The sequence below is a fragment of the Aulonocara stuartgranti genome (genome assembly GCF_965226115.1).
Source record: "Aulonocara stuartgranti genome assembly, chromosome: 16".
Lineage (NCBI taxonomy): Eukaryota > Metazoa > Chordata > Actinopteri > Cichliformes > Cichlidae > Aulonocara > Aulonocara stuartgranti.
The window spans coordinates 391302-414239 of NC_138952.1; the positions used below are offsets into that span (position 1 = coordinate 391302).

Sequence of the window (22938 nt, forward strand, 5' to 3'; positions counted from 1 at the left end):
TCACTCCGGATCACGTCACCCCTCTCCCATCATTTCCTCCTCCTACAATGTGACTCCTTAACTGTCCCGTTCCAGTCTGCATCTCTGCGCCCGTTCCCTGTTTTTAGATCCACGTCCACCGAGCCACGTTACCCAGGCCACAACAAGCTCTATGTTTTGTTGCCTTGTCACGATTTCCAGTTTAACTAATAAATATATTGTAAACCTACCTGCTGAGTCCAGTTTTGTACTGACCTGTCAGTCCTGTGACAAAGTATCTTTATTTTCATTTAAAAGGCTTCATATGGCAAAATTAGTCCTCAGTTTAGATCACAAAATCCTTAACTGGTAACTGCCTGAATTACAACATGAAATAAGTATTTCTTAAACCACTGGAAGCTCCTCCTGTGCCGTCACTAACCACGTCTCCTCTAACAGTAGATCTGTGAGCAGCCGTGATGAACTGCCTATATGTAAGGACGTGTTTCATGAGGCCTGGAGCCTCCTGCAGTCAGTCTCAGCTTTCCTCATTTATGTGTTTAATTTAGTACATTTTACTAAACCAATAAATCTTCCCAGTCTTCCGTTGTTGTTGTGATTTATAGTTTCCTCAGTCCCGGCTAACTTCCTGTGAAGAAGCTTGTTTTTAGCCGACAGACGGCCCAGCCAGGCAGACACGGGAACTCTCACTACGCTCGCTCACATCTGTGACTAAAAATAGAATTACAATAGAAACACATTCACAGCTGTGAATAAAGTACCGCAGTGTGAGTCTGTTTCAGCCACAGACGATGAGTCCTGCACTTCAGGCACCTTTAATGTGAAGACGAGTGAGGGCTGCTTCACATCTGAGCTTTACTGTGATTGGTGGAAACACAAACATGTAATCCTCCACAGGAAGATGTTTAACAAGAAACAAGCACGTGTGAAACAGCAGCAACTAAACCAGTTTGTCCTTACAGGGAGGGGCCGCGACTGGTTGGGGTGAGGGGGAGGAAGACGGGAAAAAGACACGCTGTGGAAGAGAGCCGGAGCTTAACAACTAATGATTAAGTACAGAAAGGTGAGTGAAGCAGAAACACCCAGTGCATCATGGGAATCAGCAGCCTACGTCTATTGCAGCATAACTAAGGGAGGATTCAGGGTCACCTGGTCCAGCCCTAACTATATGCTTTAGCAAAAAGGAAAGTTTGAAGCCTAATCTTGAAAGTAGAGATAGTGTCTGTCTCCTGAATCCAAACTGGAAGCTGGTTCCACAGAAGAGGGGCCTGAAAACTGAAGGCTCTGCCTCCCATTCTACTTTTAAATACTCTAGGAACAACAAGTAGGCCTGCAGAGCGAGAGCGAAGTGCTCTAATAGGGTGATATGGTACCACAAGGTCATTAAGATAAGATGGGGCCTGATTATTTAAGACCTTGTATGTGAGGAGCAGGATTTTGAATTCTGGATTTAACAGGAAGCCAAAACAGGAGAAATCTGCTCTCTCTTTCTAGTCCCTGTCAGGACTCTTGCTGCAGCATTTTGGATCAGCTGAAGGCTTTTCAGTGAGTTTTTAGGACTTCCTGATAATAATGAATTACAGTCGTCCAGCCTGGAAGTAATAAATGCATGAACTAGTTTTTCAGCGTCACTCTGAGACAGGATATTTCTAACTTTAGAGATGTTGCACAAATGGAAGAAAGCAGTCTTACATATTTGTTTAATATGTGCGTTGAAGGACATGTCCTGGTGAAAAATGACTCCAAGGTTCCTCACAGTGTTACTGGAGGCCAAGGTAATGCCATCCAGAGTAAGAATCTGCTTAGATACCATATTTCTAGGCTTTTCAGGGCCGAGTACAATAACCTCAGTTTTATCTGAATTAAGAAGCAGAAAGTTAGCGGCCATCCAGGTCTTTATGTCTTTAAGACATTCCTGCAGTAGATTCCAGCACTGCTTCCATCTGTCACTGGATGACCTGATTGATAAAAGCAGGAAAAACTCACCAAGATTGAGACTCATGACACTCTTCAGGTGTACAGTTCAGTAAGGCAGATTTTACCTTCAGGAATCAACAAGTCAAAAAGCAAAATGTTGAAAAAAAATGTAAATAATATTTAGGTGCAACCAAATTTTCATGAAAACTGATCCAGACAAACAGAAAGTGTCTATAAAGAGCAACAATACACAACTTACACAATGTGCTGTCACCGAAATCACTTCTTACATTAGTGGACTTAACTGACCTCCAGGTCAAGCTAGGACAATGATGGACGACTGACAGCTGCATTACTAAACTCTGCTACCAAACCATGAAGCAGCAGAAAGGTTCTGATCCACAGGATGAGCCCCAGGAGCTCCGCTGACTCCTGAGATATGAAGCGTGGGTTTGTTGGGGTGTTGTAACAGCCGGCCGGTGGGAGGGGGGCTTTGACTGACAGGAACAGCCTCTGCCTCCTTTTGCTCAGCAGTTCTCAGTGACTCTGGGTCTGCAGATGAACTTGTTCTCTGCGATTCCTTTAAAACACAGAGGTTCAGGTGTGTGTGAACGAGCTGCCGTCACACACTCTTAGCCTGATCCGAATCAGAGGATCGGGGTGGGCAGCCTCACAGGCTGCAGGGTGCATAAATGGCTGCTATGTCCCATCATGCCCCCTGAGTGTTTCAGCAGCCAATGGGGAGCGTCGGTGCTCTGATGATGCAGGTTGTCCCCCTGGTATAAAACCCTAAAGCACCATCTGGGCCCTCCTGAGCAGTTTGAGCATTCCCAACCTCGCCTCGGGTGGAGGGATTGCGAGGAGGGAAAGCAAAACTACACGGCCTCTATTCTGTGTAGTTTTGTTTTTTTTCGGGGGATATTTCGAGGCTCGACCGTTCTCATCTTGGATTTTTCTGGAAAAACCTTCCTGGATAAGGAGACCGTTGCTCGTTGCTCTGACGGGCTCCGTCCCATCATTTCAGGCACTCTTGTGATACAAGTGAGTACTCGCCGGTCCCCTAATGATGCTGACTCGTGGGGTTTACGGCGATTGGGGGGTCAGGGCTCGGGGTTTGGGTGAACTGTGTTTGGGTTTTGTGTTGGTTTGATGTTTTTCGGGTGCAGATTGCAGGTTGGCCCTATTCAGCGGGCTGTGCACTGACCCCAGGAAGGCCAAGAATAGCTGCTGATAGCATGAGAGTGGACTGTCAGCTGGGCGGCTGATGGCTTTTTAAGGGAATCAGCAGCAGGGCTATCACTTCACCCCCAGCTATGCGCCACATGCTGTCTGTCAATCAAGCTGCTCGAGGTTGGGGAGGGGGTGGTGGATATTTTTGGCCACTGCCTTATCTGTCGCTCAGCTCGATCTGTAAATATGGGCTGAGTTTATCAGGTCTGATCCTGTTTGGCTTATGATGAAGCGAAGTGTTCGTATTGATTGTTGATAAGGCTGCGATCAGCTGATCAGGTGCTGAAAGTTCACAGAGAAGGTGAGAGACTCACAACTCTGCCTGAAATCAGCTGACAGCGCTGAAAAAGAGCAGCAGCTGTCCCAGCGAGGCGTTCAGTGTCACAGTCAGAGAGCAGGAACAAATCAATCACCAGTAACTGATTATTGATCACCAGCTCCTTAAAGAGGTGTGAGAGTGGTTCAGCCTGTTTCCACAGACTTCAGATTCACAGCACTGGAGGATTTTTAGTCTTACTTTAAGGAGCTTCACACTCGTCCTCAGACTCCAGCTGTACGTTTTTACAGGGTTTCTGTGATTGAGCGTCCAAAGTCAATAAATGCGACGTCACACTCGAGATGTTAACCATGTGACAGTAAAGGTTTTTAAATAACTGTCTGACAGCAGAAACAGCTGCACGCTAGACTGCAGCCAGCGTTAAACCAGGATTACTGCAGCTGCATCGTGGACACAAAAGGAACGACGTTTAAACGGCTTCATGTTTGTTCGTGTCTTTGATCTGATCGTCACATTTACATGAAGTGTCATTAAGCTGCTTTTACAGGTGAAAGATTTCATTTATTCCTGTCATTATAAGGTTTCAATGGGAGTTGTCTTTGAATCAAAGCTTTATTGACTGTTTGATTCTCAGATAAGTATGGAAGCCTGTTTGTGCCAAAAAAGTATAAAAATGACTTTATGTTACCCGAGCTTTAGTCTCATAATATCAATAAACTGACTAATTTCATCACACTTATAATTATAACCAACACGTTATGTGGTTCCATTTTATGATGAGAAAATTGAGGTTTTAAATTTTAAATTCATAAAATTGTAACAAAATAAAAAACAAAACAAAAGATGTTTTTAATTAATTACGGCAGAAAAAGCTTTTGAAAGCACAACATCTTTGTTTCTGTTTTTTACAAAAACCACAGCGAATAATCAACAATCAGAACCATTTAATTTAACGCTTCAATAATATGTAACGTGGTTATTTGTCAGCAACATGAAACCAGAGTGCAGAGAGAAAGAAACTTGAAATAAGAACATGAGTGGAGACAAACGTGGAAAACCCACAGTGACTCGTCTGAAAAGATTTCACAGCAAAATCAAAGATTTGTGTTAATCAACATTTCAGTCCAAATTCTGCCACGAAGAGATTTTAGAACAAAATCAACATAAACACAGAATCATGTCTAAATAACAATGTGGTGGATAAAAACACTCCACAGCACATTTCACCTGTAAGAGTTTGTGTCACATGAAGTGGAAACAACAACGAGCTCCATTTATTTAAAGATCACGAACCTGTGAGAAGATCCACTGCATCACTGCACTGACTAATAACATGCGTCGTTGTTATTATTATTATTATTATTATGGTTTTTAGTCTGCAGTAAAATCAGGAACCAAAGAGTTAAAACAGCAGACTCAGCTTTAGATCTGATCTGATGATTGATGGTTATAATTACTTGGAAACAGCTAATTAAATGTTGAAGATGATGGATGAGTTTACAGTATGAAGCACCTTCAGCTGAATGCTGTTGTGATTGGTGCTGTATAAATAAAGTTGAATTGAATTTGTTTATATCAATGAAGACAAACTGGTCCACGTCCACACTGAGGTCACAGCAGAGTGGACATGATCAGTGTTTGGTCAGTGGACCTTTAACAGTTCACACCAGAACACATTTGAGTTTTTCATCAGACTTTGTATTTTCAGGGAAACTTTTATTTCTATTTAAAATCAGTTTGTTTTTTTCCAGCATGCTAATCAGAGTCATGTTGTTCATCTCTGTGTCAGCGGCAGCATAAATGTTCTTTGTAAAAGTGCAAACCTGCAGCTGCTGCCGCCCGTCAGACATTTATAGCCGCCGTCCGTCTCACCTGTCTCACAGCTCTGAAACTCAAACCTCTGAGTGAAGCTGCAGAGACACTCAGCACATTTCCATCCAGCTGCTTTTAACTACATGTAAATGTGTCCCTCAACACAAACCCGAGTAGAGTTAATCACTTCATCAATTAGTCAAATGCATCCTGTGTTCCTACCAACCCAGGCAAGCACGACATGCAGGTGCAACTCTGAATGCAGAGCTCAGAGTTTGGGTCACCTCAGTGTAAAAACTGGATTTCTTCTTCTGCTCTGTTATTTACAGCAGCTTAGGATAAACTATACTATAGTTTATCCTAAGCTGTTTATCAGCACGGGGACTCCCAGTTTGTGCAGTGTTTAGATCATAATAGTCAGTTAATGCTGCCGCTGATGAGCCTTTGAAACCCTTTGTCAGCGTCTCTGATCGTTTGAACACTGCTGTGAGCGCGCAGCTTGTTCATCGGCGTGCTCACGCAGACGGTACTTAGTTATCATTAAACCAGTTTCACTGTTAAGAGGAAGCAGCTCTGCCTGACTGTTACATCATCCTGCTGAAAGACTGATGAGGCGTCCTCACAGGAGTCACTTCAGCCACATGATTGGTCAGTGACTCTTTCACACAGTGGTTATCTAACACGTCTCCACCCAGAGCGTGCTGCATGAGTCGCAGTAGCTGCTGCGTCGGTGACCGTCTCGATGGGCTTTCACAGGTTCTCATTTCCTTTGTGGTTCTAACGCGACAGAGCTTTCTCGCCCTGTGACACAGACGGGCTCTGTGGACCGATGGACGGAGCTGAAAGTGTACGAATGTTCTTCAACCTTTGCAAACAACGACTAACATCAGAAAAGTGTTTCTGTTATATGTTGGTTACATCTATAAACACAGGATCTACAGCACCATCCCAGCGGGGGATCAGCTACACCTTAGCATCGTCACAAAGCTATGACATCACAACAACACGGCCAATCAAAGGACTGAGAGAACAGAGAATATAACAGCCAACATACCCAAGTGCACGTCACAACCATTTACTCACCTGTGGACTGTCCAGTGTGAAGACTAAAGAAATCTAAAGGTTCAAACGAACAATCTGGATATGCACATGTAGGATATCAGAGACATTTGTACATTATCAGGAAAGAAATGTATCACACAGCAAGAAAAGCAGCAGAAAAACACGTGTTTGTGATTTAAAGCAGAGAATGGAAGCTGATTGGTTCACAGAAGGCAGGCAGCGTGATGATGTCAGCATCAGCGTGGGAAACAGGAAGTGATATAAAGAATAGGATGAGCGATCAGCACTAGAAGAAAGAAATGACTGAATGAATCATTTATTTTATCTCAATGAAAGTAAAATTTGACAAAACGAGTATTTAACATAAAACTTGTTTTATTAGTTTTAAATTTGATCACAGAAGATAAAGTTAAAATACGGATTCGAATAAACTAGTAAACACAGGTTGCAACAAATAACACAGCAGCTAAACTGAAACTGAATCATTGAAGTTTTCTGGAGAAACAACATTATGAGAAGAAGCATCCACAATGCTCCACCTCCGTCTGCAGCTTCGCCTCCATCTGCTGCTCCACCACCTCGGCCTCCAGCCTGAGGCCGTCCGATTGGCTGTTCTGCTCTCACGTCTCTCTGTATTTGCTCAGATTAGGTTCCACTCTGGTTCCTCCGCTGCTCTGCACGCCCAGCTACACCCAGCTACACCCACAGTTCTCCACACCTTTTGACCCAGTCTGCATCCTCAGCCTGGCAGCACTTATTCATCTTTCATCTCACTGCATTGATCTCATGCAGCCATAAAATCTACATATTTGTAAAAACATGTTGTAATCTCGTTTTTGTCCTGCAATGACTGAAACAATAAAGTGAAAATCTGATGATTTTTTCATTCGTATTAAAAAGGCTGCAGGTTTGTTTGTATCTGCAGCTGTTAGTGGCTGCTCTACTCCTGCACTGGTTTAGTGGCAGCAGGTGGAGAATTAGCTCCACCTGCTGCTGATCTGTCAGTTTCTCTGCCAATGAAACCAAAGCCTGCTGCTGTTTTCTTTATTCTGGGCTGATCACCTCGTTTGTGTTCCAGGGTGCCGATCATCATGTCAACTCAAGCGCCGACGTTCACGCAGCCGCTACAGAGCGTCGTGGCACTGGAGGGTAGTGCCGCCACGTTCGAGGCTCAAGTTAGTGGTAAGAGAAACGTGTGATGGTGACGTTCTGCAGAGGACGATGTTTGACACTGTTGTATTTACACTGGAGATACAAAGAATGAGCAGATGTTTGACTTCATTAGTTAGAAAGGAGAGAAATAATGTTAAAGTTCATATAAAAACTATTAGACATTGAAGCCATGCAGCTGGTACAGAGGTTCACTGCAGACTGTGCAACATTCATATCTGGACTCTTTGTATTTATAGAGAGAAATGATGGACTTTTGAGGGGTAAATGTTCTCGTCACCTTTCTTTCTTTTCTCGTGGCGAGCGAGGCTTTTACAGGCTGCTGCTGCTTTCAGGGACATTCTGACATTTGGAAGGTTGGAGTCAATGCCTGTGATAAAAATAAAGCTGACAGAATTTCAGCAGATGCCTTTCCCTTTCAGGAACTCAGGGGAAGCATGTGCCAACATTTACACAGACAGCTCCTGATTGGCTCTTCAGCCTTTCTCCCTCAGTTTTCTGTTTTAAGTCCAAACAGCCCAAACCACAGGGAGCTGAGATGGTTGCTGCATTGCTGCTTGCTATTGGTGGCAGTGTTTGAGGGGAGAACAGTCTGCTTCTTGTTGCTTTGACCCAATGATTGCTTGACTTAAAAGGAGAAATGTCATTTGTTCTAAGTTTAACCAGTGAGTATAAGAGCAGCCGTCCTTTATTCTCCTGACAGACTGGTGCAATCAGTCACACAGGGACGGCTCTGCAGGTCGAGCTAGGTAACGATGAAGCCACATGAAGGAAACATATGAAGCTTCTGAAGTTTAGTCTTGATTCTTTCATGATTAACCAGGTAAAACAAACCTGATAGTGACGTTTTTCTGCTCTGACTTCATCTCACTGACGGTCTCATGATTCAAAAGAATTACTCTTTGTTGTATTGATCTTAGTTCTTATTTCCTTTAAAGCTCTCGTATATTTTAAACAGTAATTGTATTTTTGAATCCATCCACCCAGTTTTAAAATGTTTAATTTCTACTTTAGCTAAATAAATGTCACATTTTCAGTTTCTATATTTTTAAACAATTTGAAAACCTCATGTGAACAACGTTAATCTTAAAGATGATTTTTTTAAATTTCAAATAAAAAGTTGAACATGAAAATTTGCTAAACTCTTAATAAAGTTTCTCCCACTCGTTCGTCGTTTGCTTTTCCTTTCACATTTTTGTTTCATGCATTAAAATCTCACTGTTTTACTGAAAGCACTGACTTTGTGGCTCAGGTCTTAGTCCCGGATCCTTTGGTGCATGTTGGTTTGTGGGTTCTCCGACAGAGTCTCATGCATCTCTTTGCAGGTTCTCCAGTTCCTGAGGTGAGCTGGTTCCGTGATGGCCAGGTACTTTCTGCTGCCGCTCTGCCCGGCGTTCAGATCTCGTTCAGCGATGGCCGCGCTGTTCTGAGGATTCCTGCTGTGACCGCCGCGCACAGCGGACGATTTTCTGTCAGAGCCACCAACGGTGCTGGACAAGCCACAAGCACAGCCGAACTCTTAGTTACAGGTGAGCTCACAGGAGGACTTCAAGTGGTAAACTAAAGCACTTCTGCTCCATGAACATTTCCCATACATTTCTTTTCAAAAAAGCTGCTACGAACAGCAAATTTTAATGTTAAAATTTTGATATTTATAGATTGTAAAGAAGGTTTGTTTGTGTATATGTTATCATTTAGCTGCCATCCAGAGTTCTCAAAGGATAAACAGCAGTGGATAACGGTCGGCAGACGTTGCAACATCATGAGCTGATTTTTAACACCCGTCTGAATCAAACTGAAAACAAACTGTTATTAAAAATTCAGTTTTCTAAAAAGTCATAAACTGGCTTTATTTTATTGTGTACTTGCACAACGAAATGCTGAGATCAGCTGATATAAAGCGACCTGTACCTCCTTCTCCAGCGGAGACGGTGCCTCCGAGCTTCATTCAGAGACTACAGAGCTCCACGGTGAGACAGGGCAGCCAGGTGAGGCTGGATGTTCGAGTCACCGGGATCCCCGCACCTGGGGTAAAATTCTACAGAGAAGGGGCCGAGATCCAGAGCTCCACCGACTTCAGAATCATCCAGGACGGAGACCTGCACAGCTTGCTGATTGCTGAAGCCTTCCCAGAGGATTCTGGGACGTATTCGGTGACAGCCACCAACAGCAGCGGACGGGCCACCTCCACAGCCGAACTGCTGGTTCAGGGTAAGAACCGTTCGTCTCTGCTTCTTCTTCCTTTTGGAAATTGCTTTGATGAAAAACACAGACTAAAGAAGAGACATTTTCAGGCGAAGAAGCCGTTCCAGCAAAGAAAACAAAGACCTTGATTTCAACCGCCCAGATTTCAGAGACCCGACACACCAGAGTAGAAAAGGTAAAAAAATCCTCAAAGAAATGTGTGATTGTCTAATTTACTCATACTTAATCTAACTTCATGAACTCTGCTGTCCGTCCCCAGAAGATGGAGGCCAGTTTCCAGGCCTCCGCCATGATGGAGATGCAGATAGAGGGCGCAGAGCTGGCTCACAAGACTCCACCCAGAGTTCCTCCGAAACCCACATCCAAGTCACCAACTCAGCCATCACTGGTGGCCAAGGTGACCGGGGGACGGCAACAGTCACCGTCACCTGTCAGACATGTGAAGGCACCCACACCCACGCCTGTCAGGTGGGTAGAGTCTGGGAGGGGTTAACGCTGGCTGTTATTTGCCTGTTCGTAACTTTTACATGGAAAGAAGTCAGCGAATGATTACTGACAGAGATCTGCTGATCGGTGTGCTCGATGAATAAACCAATCAGGGCAGCTGTGTAACTCTCAGTCTCACCTTTCAGGGCAGTCCCGTCCCCTATCGCCGCACACAAGCAGGCCGCCGGTGACGTCCTCCCGCCCTGGAAGCAGGAAGACTACGTGGCCGAGGGCAGGACTGTCACTCAGTTGGTCCGGGAGCAGCAGGTCACCATGGTCAAACAGGTGAGCATCCCTGGGGTAGCACGACATATTCCCATCCACAGATAAACCATTCCAGGAGACACTTCACAAAAAATGGGCATTTTCAATGAAACGTGAGGTTCCCAGATTCCTGAGTCTCTCTTCTTCGGGTTCAGCTGCGTTACCATCAGCTCCCTGACTGTGTTTGGTCATGAAATATTACTTCCACTTCTCTATTTGTGACGTTCATGTCTCACAGCCTCTGCGGTGGATTTCAGGTCCTTGTTTAAAGGTATTATGGGTTTACTCTGAAAAACAGAACCTGCCATCCACCTTCCTCCACCTTACAGCCAATTCTTTTCCATGTGTTCCTTGTTCTAATGTGCCTGATTGTTTGCCCTGCTCATATTCACATCATTGGCACAGCATCACACAGCAGTCTGAACATTTGGTCTTTGAAATGAAAAGAGAATCATCTGAAGCTGATGATGTGCGTTTTACCCTGGATGATGAGGGATGGGACATCTCTGCAGGCTGGGCGGGACTGTAACTTCTTTCAGCCCCACACAGATTCATACGGTGAGGGGGGGAAACATGTGAAAACTTTAAAAACCAAGAAGCAACATCTTTACTCACAGAAGAGGAGGAAAATACACCCTCAAAGAGCTGTGTCCTCTGTGTTTAACCACAAGACTTTAGCACCTGTTTCCAGTAGAGAGCAAGCCTGGCTCGGTTCAGCTGACGATGCTGTCAGAATACCTGATGTCCTCCTGATACCACATCCTCCTGATGTGTCTGAGATCGCTTCAGCTTAACTCAGAAGACTGGTCTTATTGTTTTATTGTGTCGCCACAAGATTGTGGCTGTCACTTTTCTTTGCAGCTAATGTTACTGCTGACAAACAGATGAACCAATGTGCTGTCTTCAAATGACTTTAAACCTTTAAGCTTGCATGGGTCAGGCTTTAAAAACCGTAGTACCTCATTATCTCATTTGGATAACTGGAGTCAGGCTAAGCTTTGCAAAAAACTGGAAGCTGGGGAGACAGCTAATCTGGCTCTGCCCGTAATCCAAGATCTACCTCTGAAGCTCATTCAATAGCCTCTTGTTTATTGGACAACCATCCAGCCCAGAGTTTTAGACCTGCGTTAACAGAGTCGAGCTAACTAAACCCAGTCTATATGCAAATTTGGGCAAATCAGGTCTTTCTCCCAGCTCTGTATTTTTCTTTGAACGAGGGGATGGAGATACTTACCAAAGTGATTTCCCCCATGAACCTGTCTGTTTCTGTACCGCTGTGCTGGATGTCCTGAGATCTGTTGTGTCTCCAGGCTGAGGGAGGGAAAAGAGCGGGGGCAGTGGCCACCGTGGTGGCTGCCGTCGACCTTGCTCGTGTCCGTCAGCCCGCGCTTGTCGAGGGGGGTCGAGCTGAAGAGGACGAGGCTGTAGAGGTGGACTTAAGGCAGCAGGCCGCCGCCGTGGCTGCTGATCAAAGCTATCAAGCTGCTTTGACATCAACAAGAGTGCAAAGTGGGCACATGCTTTCTACTGCTCAGGAGTTTACACGTGAAGCAGCCGTGCTGCAGCCTCAGGTTAGCTAGGCCTCCAGTGAACAACGATTACCAAGAGATTTGACCAAACTATCAGCAGATTTGAATTCTTTCATTTATTTTTTATTTTGGTATTTTACTCAGCCCCCGCCCCCCCCCCCCCCCCCTTTTTGCTGAAGAGAACAGATGGATGTTTTATTTTCCATCAAAATGAAAAAGTTACAAAAAATGATTTTGCACAATTACAAAAAGAGTATCTCAGAAAAAACAGTCCATATGTCCGATCAATTATTTAATTATGTATGAAATGTGTCTTTGGGCAAAGTCTTGTTTGAATTATTTGGTGAATAATGACCGATTCATCTCTGTGAAGTCACCTCGTAGTCAACCATAAAAAAGACATTTGAAGCACAAATCTCTTGATAATCACATAGTCATCTTCTAAATATACTGTGCAGATTTTAAAATCCTCCTGAGGTTCTGACTCTTGTTGTGTTGGTTGCTCCAGATTCAGGGAGTGACAGAAATCTCCTCCCGTGTGGACACTGGTCTCACCCCGTCTCCAGTTCCACAATTCACAGTTTCTAAAGTGTCTGTCCCAAAACTCGAGTCTAGCAGTGAGGTAAGACAGGAAGCATCAGGCGAGCTGTGGACAATAATAATGTGATAGGACCGTTGCTGTGGCAAGCTTATTGAACTGCTGATTGGCTGAAATGCAAACTTGTGTTTTAATGCAGTGTCAACGTGATCAAATATTATCCATAAAATAACTAAATCAATCCTCCCTTAACCTTCTTTTGCTTCATCCCCTTATTTAATAAACTTGATTGATCCGGTACCTCCTATTAATCCATCTTAATTAAAGTCCCTCTATCTGACCCTGTTGTAGCATTAATCAGACTAACGTGCCATAGCTCCTCTGTGCTGTGGTTTAACACACATTTCAGAAAAGACTCAACAGTATTTTCTTGATGACGGTGTGGCTCTTCCTCTTTGGGTCGGTCAGGTTTCCATCGCCGGCTCGGCCATGGCCACTCTGCACAAAGAGTTATCCTCGTCTTCTGCCACTATTCGAAAGATCATCAAGCCTGTCAAGTCTCCCAGTCCATCTCGCAGAGTAGCAGAGACCAGAGAGATGCTGGAGACCATCCCACCACCGTTCAAACACTTCACTGACAAACATCAGAGTCGTTCTGGCTCTGAGTTACAGACCGGGGTGGTGTACTCAGGCAGAATGGAGAGAATGTATGAGGACTGGGGAGCCCAGGTTTGTAATGTAGCTCAGAGAGCTGGGTCTAAACAGGACAAGAAAACCTGATGTGGATGTAAGATCCATACGATCCGTTAGCTGCCAACAGCTGGCCAAAGTATCGTGAATTTTATCAGATATTTTCAAGATGATAAATCCTAATATGAGCTGCCTGATTCGATCCTCGTTCACAGGCTGAAAAACCTCTATTTGAACCCTGGAAAAATCTGATTGAAAGGGCAGAAGTTACCCCGGGTTTGAATGCTCCTGATTTCATTGACATTTTCACCATTTATTAGACTAAAGAACAGCTGAAGAAAAATGTTGTGGGACACAGGTCATACTTCTGGTTTTTACAACTTCTCTTGATGGTTTTCTTGATTTCTGTGAAAATCCATAATTAAATATCCCTGTAATAAACTTTAACTGGCTTCTCCATGCTATTGACAACCTCATTCTCACCTCTGCAGCCCATCCAGCCTTCCCTCCATCATATGTGCTGTGTTATCTCTTCTTCATCGTGTGTGTGTGTGTGTTGGTTGTTTCTGTCACTGTGTCCATGTGTGGGATCTATAGCTGCTGTAGTTTTTCAGCCTAATGTTCCCAACATACCTGTGAATATCTTACAGGTGGTGGAGGCAGCTGCGGTGCCTTCTGCCGGTGGTGCCGTGGTCCCTCCCACGCTGATTTCTGTGAGTGGACTGCCCTCAGATCACATGTCCACACTGTTTAGGGAAAGAGACCTTTTTGTAAAGATGTTGTGATATTTTTTTGTGCAGGGATTGAAGAACACAAATGTGATCGAGGGCGAGTCTGTGACCCTGGAGTGCCAGATCAGCGGTCATCCCACCCCCATCATTATGTGGTTCAGAGAGGACTACAAGATTGAGAGCTCCATTGATTTCCAGATCACCTACGAGAACGGATTTGCCAGACTGGTGATCCGTGAAGCATTCGCTGAAGACAGCGGCCGCTTCACCTGCACAGCTACCAATGAGGCGGGAACTGTCAGCACGTCCTGTTACCTGCTTGTCCAGGGTCAGTGCAAGCAGAATGCAGTGTCACTCACACAGGAAGTAATCTTCTTTCGTAGTATGCTGTAACATACTGAGGAACGATGCCCAGCCTGTCCAGCAGATATCAGGATAACTTTAATTTGAGCCCTTTTTTCCTCAGAGACTGTTCACATGCATGCACCGAGCCCTGTTCTTGATACACACAGGACCTGAAATCTTCCCGTAACATAATCTCATCCCTTCCCGTCTATACGTTCTGCATATTCATGCGTTTACAGTGATGAACTGTCTTTCCCCACCAGTGTCTGAAGACATCGAGAGCAGAGAGGAGATTGCTGTTGTTACAGAACATGTTGAAACTGCTCAGTGAGTCACTTAAAGTTTGAGTTACATTCATCAAATCGTCAAACATATTGGTTTCTTATTTTACATCACTGAAACGGATGACAAGCGGTACAGGTTGGGCCTGAAAATAAGGAAACATTTTTATTTCCAGATTAAGAGAAACCAGAGAGGAGACCCAGGTGAGCATGGTGGAGTCAGAGTCTGCTGCTGCTGCTCCCTTCTTTATCAAGAAACCCACCATCCAGAAGCTAGTGGAGGGTGGAAGTGTTGTGTTTGAATGTCAGATTGGGGGAAGCCCCAAACCACACATCATCTGGAAGAAGAGTGGTGTCCCACTCACTACCGGATACAGGTGAGTAATACCTGTGCTCAGGTTTTCACTGTCCTTACATGGAGACCTTTGTGGTTTACGTGATCTATATTTTATCTGACGTGTGAATGCAGCTGCAAAACAAATCCCCTAACTCAAGGACTAAAGTGCTAAAGTCATCACTGTAAAACTGTAAGAAATGAACACGTCATTAGAGCTCAGCTTTCTACCAGAATACACAACTCGGACCCCCCCTCTCAAACCCAACTGACACCAATCCTAAAGTCCCTGTCAGATATAACACAGGATTAGCAAAACCAAACATCTGGCTCATGGTTCAGCTAAGGTCAACTGTCTCACCCAGTAATGAGCCGCCAGCACATTAAGCTCCAGCTCTCATTCCTGCTTCTGCATTGAGATCAATCCCTTTAGACCTGAATCCATGATTTTATCTTCAGTGGGCTCTTAGGACAAACGGTGCTGGTAAGACGAAGTATGGGTAAAATATTAGGACACTGTTTGCTCCTATTGTGATGGATCACGCTGCAGCCTTCAGGGGCCTGTAATGCTCATTCCCCTCCATCAGATACAAAGTTGCCTACAAGAAGGAGACTGGAGAGTGCCGTTTAGAGATCTCCATGACCTTCGCCGATGACGCTGGAGAATATGCCGTGTTTGCCAAGAATAAGCTTGGAGAAGTCTCTGCCTCCGCCAGTCTGCTGGAGGAAGGTCAGTAAATACTGCAGTGATGGCAAACTGCTGTCCTAAAGATATAACACAAGGAGCAGAGATAAAGGGACTGTCAGTGGATATTATGCCATACAGCTCATGCAGAAACAGTTAGCTTGCACAGTCCTTAAAGAGATGATGGAAACTACTTGAACTCATAGGATTGTTTTTTTATTTTGTTTTTTTGCCAACAGAGGAATATGAAGCCTACATGAAGAAACAGGAAGCAATGTTTAAGACTGAAGTGACATCCATTGTGCAAGAGCCCAAGGTGGGAGATATTCCCCCTGTCACTGTCACAACAATGGAGAAGATAACCACCACCATTATCTCTGGACAGGTAGAGAATCCTTAGCCATAGCTGTGATCATAATACAAAACCAAACCATGTCAAAGCCATCATAAGGAACTAGATGGTTATGTGGAGTGTTTGTCACTATCCTGTGTAATAGTTTATATGAGCTCCAGTGAGCTGTTTACAAAAAAAAGTCTGGAGATGCCACAAAGTCTCAAATCCTGATAGAACAGTTAGTATGTGGACACCTCTATCATTTTGTGTGCTGTATATCACATCATGACGATGAGTACAGCACAAACTTAAGTAAGCACTTTACCTTGAGATTAAGTAAAAAGCTGGGGTCCCTGTAGCTGCAGATACTGCTGTTGTCAGTAGTAACTGCAGTTGATATTGTAATTCAGAGCGCACTGTCAGACTAAGCTCTCATTAGAATTGGTGTCGTTGAATTTCCCACACTACCTGGTTGACTATCCAGCTTTAGTAAAACCTTTATGTGCCTTTAAATATGCGTTAAATATGCACGTTATTGGGAAGAAAATATAATAACCGATGCATAAAAATTAAAGCAAGCATAAAAATCATCATTTTCGTAATCTACAAAGACCTTTCCTTGGGCTTGACTATGATCAGGACCCACTGACTGACATCATATCATATCTGCAGGAATTCCATCTGTCTGTCATTGAGCAGAGGATCATCCAGGAGATTGAGTTTACCATTATGAAAATCAGCTACAGAGAGATTGTGACAGAGGACGGAGAGTTGATGGTGACTGCCACTGAGACTGAGGCGGTACAGCCAGCCTTTGACACGCCAGTGAAAAGTTACAGGATCATGGAGGGGATGAGCGCTACTTTCCACTGCAAGATGTCTGGAATGCCGCTCCCCAAGGTGCTGAATCTTTAAGAAATATGTTACAATTAGAGAAATGGTCTTGAAATACATAAAAAGCTCTAAAGTAGAGTTCACATGATTTTACGATCACGTCGTATCTCTTGGCAGATTGCTTGGTTCAAAGATGGCCAGCGTATTAGGGCTGGAGACCATTACCAAATAGAGGTTCTTCAGGATGGACGGGCCAGCCTTCGCCTGCCTGTAGTGATACCCGAAGATGAAGGCGTGTACACCGCGTTTGCCACCAACATGAAGGGTAATGCTGTCAGTTCTGGGAAGCTCTATGTGGAGCCATGTGAAACAGTAACACCTCAGCAATTCACACCACAGCCAGCAGTGCAGAGGATCAGGTAAAGAAATTCACAAAGCTTGAAACAGGGAACACTGACGATAAGGGAAATGACAAGGATTAATACTTTCTCAGGTCCACATCTCCTCGCTCTCTGAGCCGCTCACCTGGCCGTTCTCCCAGTCGTTCACCTGGACGTTCTCCTGCTCGTCGGCTAGATGAGACTGATGAGGCTCAGCTAGAAAGACTCTACAAGCCTGTTTTTGTCATGAAGCCTTCATCATATAAATGTTCTGAGGGACAAACTGCCAGATTTGACCTGAAGGTTGTGGGCAGACCAATGCCTGAGACGTACTGGTTCCACAATGGTGAGTACAACAAAGAGGAAATCTTCAAAAAGAGTTTGAACAAAATTTGTTGATCTCACAAGCCATTCAACTATCTTCCTCTCAGGGCAACAAATAGTTAGTGACCACACCCACAAGATCGTGGTTAAAGAGGATGGCACTCAGTCCCTGATCATCGTCCCAGCTTTGCCACAAGACTCCGGGGAATGGACTGTGGTGGCTCAGAACAGAGCTGGACGCACATCCATCTCCGTCACTCTCGCTGTTGATGGTAAGAATGCAACTTCATATTCTCTCAACTTGAAGTTTCTTCCAGAAGGAAAAATGTTGGGGGATTGGCTTACTTTCATTTAACTTTCTTTTTCAGCCAAGGAAACCCTGGTGCGTCCACAGTTCACTGAGAAACTGAGGAACATCAGTGTGAAGCAGGGCACTCTGGTTGAACTGGCTGTCAAAGCCATTGGAAACCCACTGCCTGATATCGTCTGGCTGAAGAACAGCGACATCATCACCCCACACAAGCACCCAAGCATCAAGTATGTTCTGTGACTTTAGCATTAAATGTAGATCACATCTGTTTGCTTCAATGACCTTGATGCAGCAACACACTTTTTTTAATGAAACGCTGCGTTTGTGGAGAGTAAAATTATTCCTCAAAGCAACCTGAGATTTTCATTTCAATTAAAAACACGTGTCAAATGTCAATTCTTCTCTAAAATGAGAATTTGATTTTCCAGGATTGAAGGAACCAGAGGAGAGGCTAAATTCCAGATCCCATCAGCAGCTGGCTCAGACAGCGCCTGGTACACCGCTACAGCCATCAATAAGGCTGGCAGAGATACCACTCGCTGCAGAGTCAATGTTGAGGTGGAATATGCTGAGCCTGAACCAGAGAGGAAACTCATCATTCCCAAAGGAACATACAAAGCCAAAGAGATCGCTCCTCCAGAGGTGGAGCCGCTTCATCTGCGATATGGTCAAGAGCAGTGGGAGGAAGGCGACCTTTATGACAAAGAGAAGCAGCAAAAACCACAGTTCAAGAAGAAGCTGACATCTGTCCGCATGAAGCGCTTCGGTCCAGCTCATTTTGAGTGCAGACTGACTCCTATTGGTGACCCCACAATGGTGGTGGAGTGGCTGCACGACGGCAAACCTCTGGCTGCTGCTAACAGATTGCGCATGGTGAATGAATTTGGTTACTGCAGCCTGGACTATGAAGCCGCTTATGCTAGAGACAGCGGCGTCATTACCTGCAGAGCGACCAACAAGTACGGAGTTGACCAAACCTCAGCCACCCTGATTGTCAAGGATGAGAAGGGCCTTGTTGAGGAAACACAACTTCCTGAAGGAAGGAAAGGTGCCCACCGGATCGATGAGATAGAGCGTTTGGCTCATGAAGGTGGACCTTATGGAGTCACTGCTGAAGAAGAAACAGAGAAGATGAAGCCTGAGATCGTCCTTGTTCCAGAACCAATCAGAGTTTTAGAGGGTGAAACGGCTCGATTCCGCTGCAGAGTGACCGGATATCCAGCACCAAAAGTTAACTGGTACCTCAATGGACAACTTATCCGCAAAAGCAAGAGATACAGACTTCGCTATGATGGCATTTACTACTTGGAGATAACTGACATCAAATCATATGATTCAGGGGAGGTCAGAGTCGTAGCAGATAACAATCTGGGCTCCGTTGAGCACGTCGTAAAACTGGAGATTCAGCAGAAGGAGGACTTCAGAACTCATCTGCGCCGCGCCCCTGAGGCTAAGCCAGCCGAGGCTGCACCTGAACCTGGAAAAGTACCATTTGAGGTAGTTAAAGCTGAAAAGCCTACAGAGGACACTCAGCTGAAAGAGGTCGTCAAACTCAAGAAGGCCCAGAGAATTGTCCATGAGAAAGCCAGTGAGGAGTCAGAGGAGCTGAGGAGTAAGTTCAAGCGCAGGACAGAGGAAGGCTATTACGAGTCTATTACCGCAGTGGATCTCAAGTCTCGCAAGAGAGATGACTCCTATGAGGACCTGCTGAGGAAGACAAAGGAGGAACTGCTTCATCGTGCCAAGGAGAAGGAGGAGGCTGAGAAGAAGAAGGAGGAAGAGCATCGCCAAGTTACTGCCAAGCCTCTAAAACCAGAGAGGGTCAAGCTCTCACCCAGCATGGAAGCGCCAAAGATCCTTGAGCGTATCACCAGCCAGACAGTCGCACAGGGTGACGAAGTCAAGTTTAGAGTCAGAGTTGTCGGCAGACCAGAACCTGAGTGTCAGTGGTTCAAGAATGGAGTTCAGCTGGAGAAGTCTGACCGTGTCTACTGGTACTGGCCTGAGGACCATGTTTGTGAACTGGTGATCAGGGATGTCACAGCAGAGGATTCTGCCAGTGTCATGGTTAAAGCTTCCAGTACTGCTGGAGAGACTTCAAGCCACGCTTTCCTGTTGGTGCAAGGTAACACAGACCTTGATCATGTACATATAATTCTGATTTTAAATCCTGCATTCTCTGAATAATGCTCTGGTGTCATTTCTGCAGCAAAACAAGTCATTAACTTCACTCAGAAGTTGGAGGACGTCAGTGCCAAGGAGAAGGATACCGTGGCTACCTTTGAGTGTGAAACCAACGAGCCTTTTGTGAAGGTCAAATGGCTGAAGAATAATGTGGAGATCTTCTCTGGAGACAAATACAGAATGCACTCTGACAGAAAGGTTCACTTCCTGTCTGTGCTGATGATCGGAATGAGGGATGATACTGAATATACATGCGTGGCTGTAGAAGATGATACTGTCAGGACAACCGCCAAGCTTAATGTTGAAGGTGGGTTAGGTTCTTCATATTCTGTTCATTAGGTAATGAAATCAACACAGTTCATTATTAATTATTCCAAATACATAAACGGTTACCTCAAGGTACTTTATATGGTATATGTATACTTTGTGACTGACTTGAACTCTTGTTGTATTATGTGACCAACAGGAGCTCCTCTGGAGCTGTTAAAGCAGCTGGAGAGCACCGAGGTGCCCGAGACTTACTCCGGAGAGTTTGAATGTATTGTCTCTCGTGAAGATGCCGAAGGCAGCTGGTACTTTGGAGATAATCTGCTGACTCCTGGCAGTAAATACGTCATCTCCTCCCGCCGTGGAAGACACACTCTCTCTGTGAAAGACGTCAAGAAGGAAGACCAGGGAGAATATACCTTCAAAGTGGGCGAGTTTAAGACAAGTGCCTCTCTGAAGATGAAATGTGAGTTGCTGTTCCCATGGCACTGAATTGGATATGGATGATGAAACTCTATGGACGGAAGTTATTGTATTTAAGAAGTAAAGTTAAGTCTACTGTTCAGACTACAACAAAATGTGTTACTGGAATTCGGGCTAACCATCTTCTCCTGTTTGTGGACAAACCATTTCTACTTTCCCTCAAAATACATTTAAATCTAAATGATAGGTTTTTATAAAAGTGCCACAAACCCAATTCCAAAAACGATGCGGTGCTGTGTAAAATAAAGATTAAAAACAGAATACTTTGATTTGCAAATCTTATAAAGCCATATTTTATTCATAATCAAACATAGAAAACATATCAAGGGGTGAGAAAGGTGAGAAAATTAACCATTTTAATACAAGTTTATTTTGTATTTGAGGCAGCGACATGTCTCAAAAACAGGCCCACGTGTCCCATGGTGTAGCATCGCTGGGTGTTTGGTTGCAGTTTAGCAGCGTGCTGCTCAAACACGAAGGCCTTCCTGAAACACACGTCTGCATGGAGCAGATGTTTCTCTAAAGCCCGTTCATACCTTTCAGCCCCGATGGGGCCTTTCCAGACACACACACACACACACACACACACACACACACACACACACACACACACACACACACACATCGCATGTAGAGTGCTAACAGTGACATTTTTATTTTTTAGTGCGTCCAGTGACCTTGATGCAGCCTTTGTCTGACATGACCGTCTGCGAGGGTGACATCGCTCAGCTTGAGGTCAAGTTCTCCCAGGAGAATGTTGAAGGAACCTGGATGAAGAAGGGGCAGCCCATCACAGCCTCCAGCCGTGTGCATATAGTTATTGACAAACAAATTCACAAACTCCTTATAGAAGATACAACCAAGGACGACTTTGGAATGTATTCCTTCGAGGTTCCTGATCATGAAATTTCAACCTCTGCAAAGCTGGTCATTCAGAGTGGGTCACCTCAGATGCACATGTTTTTCTTTAATGACTTTGTTTCAAAATAAAATCCTCTAATCAAAATATCTCATCTTGCAGCTATTGGCATCCTGATCCCACTGAAGGACAGTCATGCAATTGAGGGTACAAAGGTCGTCCTAGAGGCAAAGATCTCTGCTCAGGACATCAGCTCAGTCAAATGGTACCACAATGACAACCTGCTGACAGCCAGTGAGCGAATCCAGATGGTGGCAAAGGGAGCTAAGCAGCGCCTGGTTTTCACCAGAACATACGCTTCAGATGAAGGACACTACAAACTGGTGGTTGGCCGAGCTGACACCAGCTGCAGATTTACTGTTGAGCGTAAGTTACGCCATTATGAGGTCCAAGCATGTTTTGGAGTTTTACTACTGTAGTTGCATCATCTATATTCTGGAATGACCTGGAAGCTAAGTTTATGAATCTTTAGGTCTAATATGAAGCCTTGAGGCGACTTTTGTTGTGATTTGGTGCTATATAAATAAAATCGAATTGAATTGAATTAATAAACCATGACCACCACTAGTCACATGAAGTTTACCTGTAGAAAACTATTAAGAAACTACATGAGAGTCATGACATGAGAGTCTTTGCTTTCAGCTTCCAGAAATCTTATTCAAGCTGATTACCTGAAAAGGGTCATTAATATTTGCTTGGCAACATAAGAAATGATTTTTCTGCTGAACACAATAGTTTCAGATTCTGCTGAATGCAACTTTCTTTAAAATCATATGAAAACTTGCACCTGCTTCTTACATATATAGTCTGACATGAACATCATGACCTCGTGGCATTTACAAAACTAGAACCAAGCCCATGTGGTACATCTTTATTATTGAATGAGTCAGATGGATAATTGTGAAAAAGTGAAAGCAAGTCATCTACATTTCCTACAATTTTATTGTACATGTACAATAAAAATGGCTATTCTATTCTATTCTATTCTATTCTATTCTACTGTACATCAGTTCGAGGCTTAACTATCGTTCTGTCTCAACAGCTGTCCAGATTGTGACACCAATGAAAGACAAACAGTGCTCTGAGTCTGAAAATGTCACCTTCGAGGTTGAGGTCTCTCACCCAGGCATTGACGCTTTCTGGACCTTTAAGAGGCAGCCGATTAAAGCTGGTCCCCAGTACAAGATGGAGTCCAAGGACAAGAGGCATAGGCTCACGGTCATGAATGCAATGAAGGATGAAGAGGGCGAGTACATGTTTGCTGCTGGTGAGAAGATGTGCAGTGCTTCACTCACCGTAACAGGTACGCAAAACACACTTTTATTGCACACTTAAATAGTTCAGAGAAGATTTCTGTCACCAGGCAGT

The 22938-nt window shown here is 44.4% G+C and overlaps 1 protein-coding gene across 1 annotated transcript in view; it reads left to right on the top strand.

The window, feature by feature from the left end:
• Positions 1-2750: 2750 nt before the first annotated feature.
• LOC309690427 (titin-like) overlaps positions 2751-22938 on the top strand; it is a 175415-nt gene continuing 155227 nt past the window's right edge. The window contains 28 exon segments of the mRNA XM_082507460.1: positions 2751-2937; positions 7356-7459; positions 8773-8976; positions 9371-9658; positions 9742-9827; positions 9912-10124; positions 10252-10262; positions 10264-10423; positions 11713-11973; positions 12440-12553; positions 12938-13198; positions 13810-13872; positions 13960-14218; positions 14499-14562; positions 14693-14893; positions 15438-15580; positions 15775-15920; positions 16542-16769; positions 16881-17122; positions 17197-17429; positions 17515-17679; positions 17776-17944; positions 18146-19842; positions 19927-20208; positions 20368-20634; positions 21316-21588; positions 21673-21936; positions 22613-22873. Coding sequence (XP_082363586.1) covers positions 7369-7459; positions 8773-8976; positions 9371-9658; positions 9742-9827; positions 9912-10124; positions 10252-10262; positions 10264-10423; positions 11713-11973; positions 12440-12553; positions 12938-13198; positions 13810-13872; positions 13960-14218; positions 14499-14562; positions 14693-14893; positions 15438-15580; positions 15775-15920; positions 16542-16769; positions 16881-17122; positions 17197-17429; positions 17515-17679; positions 17776-17944; positions 18146-19842; positions 19927-20208; positions 20368-20634; positions 21316-21588; positions 21673-21936; positions 22613-22873 — 6646 coding nt within the window. The 5' untranslated portion in view covers positions 2751-2937; positions 7356-7368.